At 36.3% G+C, this 12,032-nt stretch overlaps 1 protein-coding gene across 4 annotated transcripts in view; it reads right to left on the reverse strand.

The window, feature by feature from the left end:
* Positions 1–12,032, reverse strand: part of SNTG1 (syntrophin gamma 1) — a 916,326-nt gene that overhangs the window by 279,093 nt on the left and 625,201 nt on the right. For all 4 annotated transcript variants that reach the window (XM_040487820.1, XM_040487818.1, XM_040487819.1 and 1 more), the window contains one exon: positions 4,079–4,135. In XM_040487820.1, the coding sequence (XP_040343754.1) occupies positions 4,079–4,135 (57 nt within the window). The remainder of the gene's footprint in view (positions 1–4,078; positions 4,136–12,032) is intronic.

Below are 12,032 nucleotides of genomic sequence, written 5' to 3' on the forward strand. Positions count from 1 at the left end.
TCTATCTTGAGATCCTGGAGTCGGAGCTTGTGGGTGAAATGCCATTTAAAGACAACAGAGAGCTGGGCCACGTACAAAGGTGTGTGTGTTGTGCCTCCAACTTTCATCTTATTGTAGCCTGGCTCAGTTACACATGCGCTCCTACTAGATCTAACTGTAGTGCAAGAAAAACTGTAACACGGGACAGCAAACGCAGAAACAAGCGGAGATCCGGGGATAAGCATGTTCGGGGGAGGAGGGGGGTTAAAAAGAACCCCTTTTATTTTTAGGAGCTGGAAACAAATCGATTAGCTAAACCAGAGGATGGGAACGTGGAGCAAGACAGTCAGCCTTTTGTGTAGACGTTCCACCTGTCAGGACACCTGCTTCACCACGTGCTGCATTAGCACAAGACTGTCACCTGCCCAAAGGTCCTTGGTTCAGTGTTGTGAGTTTTTTTTCCCCTTGTTTAGAATTAACATGGATATATAGGTAATTTTGGTCTCTACCTTTCCGTGGTAAAACACTCTTGTTTTGAAAAGATGGGATTTTAAGAATTTAAAAAATAAATTTGTCTCTGGAGATAAATCTGATTTCTATATTAAAACGTAATGTGACTGGTGCCAAAGCTCTTTTTGGATGACTGTGTTCCACACTGAGGGTCTAGCATCTTCAGATACGATTTAAGATGGTAACTATGACTTTTCAAAGGAGAGTCCCGGATCTTGTAAGAAAGTCCTAATAATGCAAACTAAAATCTTAAGGTAAAAATAAAATAAAATAAAATAAAATAAAATAAAATAATAAAATAAAACAATAGGGGATAAGACAACATTTGAAAAGAAAATGGATTAAAATTTACTTACATTGTAGTTTTAAAAATTTAGATCTTCTACAATCTTTCATTATTATTTACAATTTTCTCTTATTCCTTAGGATTATAGGAAGTTTTGAGATGGAAGCTCTCCTTAATGTGCACTACATCTTAGTGGCTTCAAGGGAGGATATAGAATCGAAGACCTGGAATCAACTGTACAGACATGTGGCTACCTCATTCTCCAAACCACCTGGGACTAAGCCACACATTTTTGTCCCAGAAGTTTCAACGTTGTCTCAAGAATATGGCAGAGAAAATAAAAGGAGGTAAAGGCTGACTTTTTTTCCCTCATCCTAATAGGGAAGTCTCTGCCCGGAGAGAGTGTTGGGAGCAAGACATTATTGTACATGGACGGGTGACATCAAAGCTTAATGGACATTGGTTGCCTCCATCATATTACACTGCCCACAGTCTATAGCCCCTGGGGCACGTTCAAAGCATTAGAATAGATGCCTCTCTGTGACGTTGTCCACCATCTGTGGTAGCACCGGCCGCCATGTGGGAAAACTGAGGGGTTGCCGCCATGTACAAGGCTGACAGTTGCAAGAAAAACCCATCAGCCAAGATTTGGCAGGAGCACAGAACATGGTCCATTGGCTTTGACTCGTAACAGCACATATTGGAGTGTTTTAGTGTTTTCTGACCAAAAACAAATGGTGGCCATTTTGTTACCTGTTAGTCAGGCTTTCACAAATAATTTTTTGAAAGGTAAAACTGAAATAATATCACCATATGTTCTCAGTACGATGAAATTCAGGAGCACCTGTAGAAGTCTTCACTATATTAGTTAATGTCTTTTTAATTGTCAAAGATGCACCCTTCCTTTTGTTATTTCCAGTGGAGATAGTCAAGGTTTTTAGTCAATAACTCTCACTACAAAATCTCCCATGTGTGCCAGCAGTGATTAGTTAACTGAAGCAAATAAGGATAAGATATACACTCATATATTTATGGGAATATTTATATTATTGGTTCAAATTGTTCTAGCAATAAGTATACAAAAATAAATAAATAGAAAAAAATAAATGGTCAAAGTTAAAACATTAATTCTGCATTCGGCTAAAATATTTTCTTAAATGGTTCATTTTATATATATATATATATATATATATATATATATATATATATGCAGTGTGTGTGTGTGTGTGTGTGTGTGTGTGTGTGTGTGTGTGTATACACACACACATGCACACTAACAGAACAAAATACAGCTTAAAAATAAAAAAGCAAGTGTCAGAGGTAACTATTGAGAAAACCAAAATGGAAAATCCTGAAGAGAAACTTTTCAGAATGACTGGGTAATAATCGAAATAATAAACTTAATTTTTGTATTTCTGATTAGTGTATCATAAGAATTGTAAGATAACTTCCTTTTTTGTCAGAATTCCTAATATATGGCACAGATCGCAATTCAAGCACTGCTTTTGTGGCCAATATCATGAATGGAAAATGCACACTCGTTTGATTTCGAAAATTAATCTATTTATTGATGTATAAGAGTTTTGTTTGGAATGAAATCATGAAAATAGTAAATAGACATAATTCATTTGGCAAAATTCCTGATATTTTAGAATCTGTTTAGTTAAAATTGTAGCATTTTAATAAAAATAAATAACATTGGGGCGCCTGGGTGGCGCAGTCGGTTAAGCGTCCGACCTCAGCCAGGTCACGATCTCGCGGTCCGTGAGTTCGAGCCCCGCGTCAGGCTCTGGGCTGATGGCTCGGAGCCTGGAGCCTGTTTCCGATTCTGTGTCTCCCTCTCTCTCTGCCCCTCCCCCGTTCATGCTCTGTCTCTCTCTGTCCCAAAAATAAATAAACGTTGAAAAAAAAATTAAAAAAAAATAAATAACATCATATTATTGAGTTTAAATTATAAATGGAAATAGAAAAAAAAAAGAAAGGAAAATTTCCCTGCATAAAACTAATGTCTGTCAGAAAAAGAGTCCGACCTGTTAGGTAAAAATGCTTATCTCAAATGAAACCACCTCTCGAGATTGGATTTTATTCATATTTAGCTTTTGTTCTCTCTCATGGACTTTTTACTATCTTTAGTGGTATCTTTAAACCCTTCAAGCAATCCCAATCAATATCACAGAAAAAAACAAAAACAAACAAAAAAAGCTTGTCTGTTGTATCATATAATTCCCATGGCATCATTTCCACTTCTTATAACTTGTACTGCAAACCTCCCTGGATTTAGCTGATGGACGATAAAGTGAAAGTTAAATACATATTTTAAAACTAACATTTTATATAGTAATAGTCTTATCACTTGACAACACAATGCTATTCCACACTGGTCCATTTTTCTAAGTCATTTTCATAATGTCAGCTAGAACTGATAGTCACCAAATTTAGAGCTCCACTTTCCAAGCATATATAAACTGAGCTGTGTTAAAATTTCATGAAATATATACCTGAGATGTATGATTTTCACCCTACGTGGGCAAAATACCTAACCCACTGGCTTAAGATAAAGTTAAATTTCATTTATCTATGCAAAGATGTAGGTTTCTAAAGGGCATTTAAAGACAGCAATTAACTTTTCCAATATTTATATAATTTCCCATCCTTTTAAAATTTCTGTTTTGTTTCAATGACGATAAATTGAAGGTGTGGTACGCTTTTACTGGTCAACCACATCCACAAAAAACAAAGGCATTTAAAATTCATTAATAAATGGAAGTTAACAGGATGGTCATTTTAAAAATAAATCAGATGCTAAAACTGTGTTTACCCTATTTACTTGGCATTGTGACATGAAAATTTGCCGATTTCTACAAAATAAAAATAAAAATGAAAACGACACAAAAGAAAAAGATGAATAAAACCCAACTAACATTTAACTGTTATTAGTGTGAAACTTGTTCTTGCTCCATTCACTGGGTTGGGGGGTGGGGCAGTAGCTCCTCCCCTGGCTGGGTACAGGAAGATACGCCCACAGCGACACCAGATCTGACATTTTAGGTGGTCCCAGATAAAGTTAATCACCTACCTATGTTCAATGCCAGGTTAAATTCCCAAATACTTTTTCTAAGAAACTTTCTAAATCAAAAGTTGGCCAAGGTTTTCTGAGAACCTACCTACTTTATGTCTCAGTGCAAATACTGAAGATTTTGCTATAGCCATATTTGTCTAATTATTAATCACCAAAACCCAAAATACACAAAAATGCATGCATTACAGCACAGCCTTTAAGGATAGAATGGAAATACAGGTTACCTTGATGCTTAATCCAAAGCCTCCTACAGTTTGTCTTCTAATGGTCACCGTTCTTTCCTGAAAGACAGGATTTTAAAAGTGGTTAGCATTTCCTAATACTATACTTACACAACATTTTCTTCCTCAGGGTTCTGTTTCTGCTCCTTAAAAAAGAAATATTTTCTGACAGTGTACAGGCTCTAATTCTTGCAACAAATGGGGCAATTTATAATTTTCAAATCAAAGGTTAATTTATTTGTCAAGATAAACGAGACTGTACTGTTAGTAAAGTTCTAAACTCTCAAAAATTAAGTTCCTTTCAATGACTTTTTTGGACATATTTTGGAATCTTAACTTTTAAACCTCTTCTTATTTTCACATTCTATATTCTTGTTGTCTAAGGAATGACAGGTTTTGGTTACATAAAAATAACTCAATGTCAATGGCAAATATTATCTTTGTCAACCAAGGTCTTATCTCCATCACAACCGAGTCATCTTGCTTGTGGAAATTTGAGAGCTGAGCTGGGAGGCTGCCATGTCTCCGCACATCAACTATTCATGTGGATGTCTGGGACTGAAACTGACTAAACCAGATTCAAAATGATGGCTTGTTTGGAAAAAGAATAGACATTACACCTAACTAATAATGACAATGGTATTGTCAATTTTCAAAATCAATTCTCTTTTTCCTTCCACAGTGGAAACAATAATTCAATTGCTGGTGTATGAAACAAAAATCACAAAGATCTCCACTTGGACAAATCCTCGAATTTCCAATAAATTCAATATTACTCTGTTTTGGGGCAATCATCTCTACATAATGCATATTCTGGAGGCATATTGAAAGGTTGAAAGCTTTTATTTATAACGTTCTTCATTTATCTGTAACTTTCTCATCTTTTTTAACCTCCCCCTATTTATAGTGGTTTGAGATACTGCCCCCCCCTTCTCTTGCTCTACCTGGGATAGATGTTGGTTATCTGATCCCCACACATGCCCAACCTCTTTGGCTACACTACCGATCTCCAAGTCTAAATACTGCTTTCTTTCTTACTCCATGGTTTTAGAGGGGCTATGTGGAACAGATGATATTATTTAAAAAGAACAAGGAGAAAATCTGGAAAATGTGTGCTTCTGATGTCTCTTCCTAAGTATTTTAAGGTAACATAAAAAACAGTCATTTTGGCAGTTACAAGATACCTTCATTTAGCCAAATGTTTAGATTTCATAAATAAAAACAAAATAATGCTTAAAGAATAACATCACTATACCAGAAATTGAGGTATATTAACTGTTATTTATTTTGAATCAACAAATAAGCCTTTATGGTTGGAAATTGGTGCATACTAAGAAAAAAAAAACTATTAGTGCAAATGAGTAGCATTTAATTATATAAATTTTCTTTTTGATCATGTCCTAAGTAATTTGAACTGCCTTAAAACTACAGATTTTACTCTTATAACCTGTCATCAAATTATGTTTTCAAGCCCATGTTAAAATTACTTACACAAATTAAGTGTATAGGTGTAGTGCAATTTATGCAAAGCAACATGAAATATAAAACACACTATTCATGTTGGATGACATCATAAACTCTACTTTTTTATTATTTTTCTTAAGTAGGCTTCATGCCCAGCATGGAGCCCAATGTGAGGCTTCAACTCACGACTCTGAGATTAAGATCTGAGCTGAGATCAGGAGTTGGATGCTTAACCGACTGAGCCACCCAGGTGCACCACTACGTTTCTATTCTTTTTTTTTAATTTTTTTTTAACGTTTATTTATTTTTGAGACAGAGAGAGACAGATCATGAATGGGGGAGGGTCAGAGAAGAGAGGGAGACACAGAATCTGAAACAGGCTCCAGGCTCTGAGCAGTCAGCACAGAGCCCGACGCGGGGCTCGAACTCAGGGACCGCGAGATCGTGACCTGAGCCGAAGTCAGACGCTTAACCTACTGAGCCACTCAGGTGCCCCTACGTTTCTATTCTTAAACCAACTACTATATCAGTCCACATTAGTGAAGTCATAAGTAGGAGAAGATGCAGTGTTTAAGAACTTTTATTGCAAAATGCATGTAAATAGGGATACCTGCATGAATACAAGCAAAAGGTAGACACATGCATTATACACACACAAAATCTCATTTAAAATAAATATTTATTGGAAATGTCCTTTTGTTGGACAGGACAAGAGAAATATGTCATATCACATAATTTTCAATTATTTCTCATTAAAGGATTAAAGGAAAGCTGTACATTGCAAATAATGGATTTGAAATCAAAGAATCTATCAATGACTCAAATATCCACAACTTAATATGTTTGGAAAATTACTTAAGCCCTCCAAATCTGTTTTTCCAAATCTGTAAAATTTGTTTTACAAATTTACAAAATCCAACTTTGTTTCGAGGATTGATATTTGTGAAGGACCCAGGCATATAGTAGAAGCTTAATGAATACACACACACACACACACACACACACACACAATCTGTTATTCTAGACAGAAATTCTTAAAGTCACTTAAATATCTGATCGATATTTATCCACTTTTTATTCCAATATTAAATCACAGAGTAACTCAAATACTGGAAGACTGACTCAGGGATAGATCAATTAAATGGTTATCTTTACTCTCATAAAACAGACAGGCATACTATTTTTTACAATACTGCCTATCAAATTAGCAGGTTCTTAGATGGCAGTTATTTTCTTAATTCCATTTCTGTAAGGAAAAAAATGCTTGATTCCTTAAAATAAGATTCATCTTTATTTTCTCAACATAAAGAATTGAGTCTGTAAAAGCAAATGCATTTTATTAGTAAATGACATCATTCTACAACATCTCGCATGGCAATCATTAGTCACAAGGGCAACTTGGTGAGTCAATTCTATTAACCAGCCAAGTGTAGGCTGAAACACTGCTTTCCTTTGAAGGGACAGCAGGCATGGCGGGGTTATCAAAGGTCTACGCAATGCCTTTACTTCTTTACAAGACTGACCTCCAGTCTTTGGTGGAGAATATGTAGAACATGTTCCAAATCAAATACAAAATTGCTGATGCAGAGAGGAGTTTGGAGAGACTAAAGAGTCAGCAGTAACTGTTGAAAATCTCAGAGGCAGCACTTATTTTAATGTATTTTAAACACACGGGCACACACTCATGCTCATGAAAACCCCAGCCAGCACTTTTATATACTATTGCTTCATTGGGTTACTTTTAAGAAAATAAGGACAAACAAGCAAGGCAAGTTACTTCGTGTTTTAAAGCCAAATTTTTAAATTTGTCACTGCAGGTAGCAGGAAGTCTGGAATGGCAAATAACTGTTCCCAGTAGGGCACCTTGCTGATTTCTCCCCAATCTTGTGTTTGTGTTAGCTATACCTTCTCTCCCCTTTCCACCTTCCCACACTTGGTTCCTCCCCCCTCCCCCCAAAATAACTTTCTTGAAAGGCAATGTAATGAATTGTTTCGGCTACTCATCTCATAAACCAGAGAATTTCTGGAAGCTGATCTGAAGTTGTATTAGTTACATCTTGGGTGTCATAAAGCCATTGCCTAGGTAACAGGGCACTGTCTTTCAGGAAACCAACGTATTATTGTTTGTTTTAGTCTTTAAAACACAAAATCAAGAAAGGTGCCCCCATACACTCATATATATATATATATATATATATATATATATATATATATATATATTTTAAAGTCATATTGACATACAAACAACACCCAGACCCCATCCCAACAGGTGCCTTCCTCAATGCCCATCACCCCCCTCCCCCTCCCTCCCACCCCCCCATCAACCCTCAGTTTGTTCTCAGTATTTAAGGGTTTCTTATGGTTTGCCTCCTTCCCTCTCTGTAACTTTTTTTCCCACCTTCCCCTCCTCCTGGTTAAAAATCTTTTCTTTAAACTCTCTATTCCTTATAGATTACAAAGGATGGAGCCCAGGAATAATGTTGGATTTATAAAAGACATTCTGTACAGCTAAATAATCAGCATTAACCTCATGACAAAAAAACTTGTTTTAAATGCCTAATTCGCTTTATGTAAAAATCTACATTATCACCCCCCTGCCCTCTAGAATACTATGTTTGAAATACTCTATGTATACTGTATGAACCATATGGTAACCAAAATATAAATGTTAGCAATCACAAAATGTTACTATTATATATCTCCAGTATAGAAATGTTTGGGACATTAGGTGAAAGGAGGAGGAAGAAGTGACAACAATGCAGACACTAGAGAGAGTATCAAATGGCAATTGTTTGCATTGATTATGTGGGGTGGAAACAAGGTATACAAAGAAAGAGATAAGGAATGTCATTAGCTTTTTTTGACAATTCAGAAAGAGTGAACAGACTTGGGAAAGGAATAATAACAAAGACTAGGTATTGAAAATCAACCATGTGCACTGACAGGGCTCACGGCACTTATGATTATTAAAATACACTGTGACCTTGACTTTTTTTCCACTAACTTTTTCAATAGCTGAACCTGTGTTTCGTTCACAGTCTAAGCCTAAGAATTTAGCATAGGGCCTAAACCAAAGTTAGGTATTCATGCATTAAGTGGGGGAAAGAAAAAACTTTTGCAAGATCTTCCAAGTAATCATCATAACAGTACATGGATGGCATAGGCAGTATTTTCCTAATTTGGAATAAGGAAACTAAAACGCAAAGGAGTTAAATTAACTTAGCCAAGATCCAAATCATGATTTAAATGAAAGTATCTCTGATTCCCACTGTCTTTTCCATAACAACAGGCCTGTGATAACATGAATAATTGAGATGAAAGAAACAAAGAAACTGGAAAATTGGGGTGGGATGTAATAAAAACAGAGGGACTGTGAGAAACCGAATGTTTTCTCTCTAAAATCAGGAAGAAGGCAGGATTCCCCCTCTCACCACTCCTATTACATTGTGCTTGGAGGCAGCTAGTGCATATGAGGTAACAGGCATACAGATTAGAGAGGAAGAAATGAATGGTTTTGTTTTTTGTCCATGTAGAAAATCCCAAAGAATCAACCAAAAGCTCCTGGAAATAATAAGTTATTGTAGCAAGGTCACAGGAGATAAGGTTAATATACAAAATCCAATTTCTCTCCTATACATCGGCCATGAGAAATTAGAATTTGTACCATTTATAATAGCTCACTAAAAAGTTTTTATTTGGTATAAATTTAACAAAATAAGTAGAAACTTCCATACGGGAAACGACAAAACTCGGAAGAAAGAAATCAAAGCAGATCAAAACAAAGAGATATTTCATATTCATGGACTAGAAGACTCTTCCCAGCTAGATCTATAGAATCAATGCAGTCCCAATAAAATTCCAGCAAGCTATTTGTAGATATTAATAAATTGTTTCTAACGTTCACATGGAAGGCCGAAAGACGTATAATGGCTACCACAATATTGAAGAAGAAGAAAACATTGGATAATTCAAGATGCCTGATGCAGGACTTACTATAAAGCTACAGTAATCCAGACAGCATCAAATTTTTGAAGACTAAACACATAGACCATTGGAATAGAATAGAATGTCCCAAAACAAGATAAAACAAAACCAACCAAACAAATAGTCAATTGGTCTTTGACAAAAGAACAAAGCAGTTCAATGGAGAAAAGAAAGGATAGTCTTTTCAACAGAAAAAGAAGAAAGAAAAAGAGAAAAAAGAAAGAAAGAAAGAAAGAAAGAAAGAAGAAAGATCTAGACATGAATGCCATTCCTTTAATAAAAATTAACATAAAATCGATCACAGATCCAAACATAAACACAATTATTATAAAACTTCTAGAAGAAAACAGGAGAAAACCTATGACCTTGGGGTTGGCAGTGAGCGATACAATACTAAACGCATGATCCATAAAAAACACTTGACGTTAAAATACTTTAAGATTAAAAACATCTACTTTGTAAAAGATACTGTTAAGAAGATAAAAAGTGACAGATTGGAAGAAAATATTTGCATAATGCATTCTGATAAAGAACTTGTTTCCAAAAGATATGAAGAACTCAACACTTAGAAAATAAACAATTAGAAAGTTGCCAAAATATTTGAGCAAACACCTCATCAAAGAATATATAGATGGCAAGCACGCATATGAAAAGATGCCCAACAGCATTTGTTATCAGGAAATTTCAGGTTATGAAATTTGATGGGGCACCTGGGATGGCTCAGTCCATTGAGTGTCTGACTCTTGACTTTGGCTCAGGTCATGATCTCGTGGTCATGAGCTCAAGCCCCGTGTCAGGCTCCCTGCTCAGCATGGATTCTCTCTCTCCCACTCCCCCATTCATGATCTGTCTTTCAAAATAAATAAGTAAACTTTTTTTTTAAATTTTTTTTTCAACATTTATTTATTTTTCGGACAGAGAGAGACAGAGCATGAATGGGGGAGGGGCAGAGAGAGAGGGAGACACAGAATCGGAAACAGGCTCCAGGCTCTGAGCCATCAGCCCAGAGCCTGACGCGGGGCTCGAACTCACGGACCGCGAGATCGTGACCTGGCTGAAGTCGGACGTTCAACCGACTGCGCCACCCAGGCGCCCCAATAAGTAAACTTTTAAAAATAACATTACACATCTATTAGAATGGCTAAAATTCCAAAACATTGCCAATATGAAGTGAGATATATTATCATAAGAATTGTCACCCCTTGCTGGTGGGAATTCAAAAGACAGTTTGGTAGTTTCTGACAAAGCTAAACATAGTCTGAACAGATGACATAGGAATTGCACTCCTACATATTTACTCAACTAATTTTAACATTTGTGTTTACCCAAAAGCCTGCATGAAAATATGTATAGTGGCTTTATTCATAATTGCCAAAAACTAAAAGTGACCAAAATGTTCTTCATCCATAGAAAAAAAAAAAAAAACAAACAAAAAACGATGGTACATCTCTACAATGAAATATTATTCACTAACAGAAAGAAATACACTGGCTAGCTTCAAAAAGACACGGAGAAACCACAAATGTATGCTACTAAGTAAAAGAAGTCAGTCTCAAAAGGATACATACTATGATTCCATTTATATGACATTCCAAAAAGGCAAAACTATGCAGACAATGCAGTGATCAGTGGGGCCCCTGGGTGGCTCAGTCAGTTACGCGTCCGACTTCAGCTCAGGTCATGATCTCAGAGTTTGTGAGTCTGAACTCCGTGTCAGTCTCTGAGCTGCCGGCTCAGGGCCTGGAGTGAGCAGAGTCTCTGTCTTCCTCTGTCTCTCTGCCCCTCCCACACTCACGCTGTCTCTCTCTCTTTCTCAAAAATAAAATAAGCATTAAAAAATTAAGTAAAAAAAAAAAGAAAAAAGAAATAATCAGTGGCTGCCAGGCATTCACAGAGAGGGAGGAAAGGTTGAATCAGTGAAGCATAGGGGACTTACAGGATAATGAAACTATTCTTTTAGATATTACAATAATGGGTACATGGTGTTATGCTTTAGTCAAAACACATAGAACTTTAGAGAACAAAGGGTGCATCTTAACATATATATGTTTAAAAGAGTCATTTAGGAAGGTAGGGGATCCAAAGAGGGAATAGCAGCTATGACAAAACAATCCCAAACTTCATTACAAATGTATGTAACCATTTCCTTGAAACGAATGGGGAGGGGGCGGAGAACGCACTGACCTAAGTAACTTTGGAAACGAATGGAGTCTGTAAGACAAATGCTAGAATAAAGACAAAGGGAACTGCACATGGTACTGTACTCTAGTTGATAAAATTGTTTCACATGAAGGTATGGCTAATAATTCTGATATTGCTATACATATATGTTGAAATTAAACAAGTAAGTGGATGGTGGAGGGAAGGAACCGGTTTGTCACTGTTGGAGTGGAGCAAGGGAAGAAGGTGAAAACAGTCCATGGGGGGGGGGGGGGAGGGGAAGGAAAAAAAAAAAGAGGTTAGAGTGGGAGAGAGCCAAAGCATAAGAGACTGTTGAGAACTGAGAGCA

This window comes from Herpailurus yagouaroundi, unplaced genomic scaffold, assembly GCF_014898765.1.
Source record: "Herpailurus yagouaroundi ecotype Mexico unplaced genomic scaffold, PumYag 165, whole genome shotgun sequence".
In the NCBI taxonomy this organism is placed as follows: Eukaryota; Metazoa; Chordata; class Mammalia; order Carnivora; family Felidae; genus Herpailurus; species Herpailurus yagouaroundi.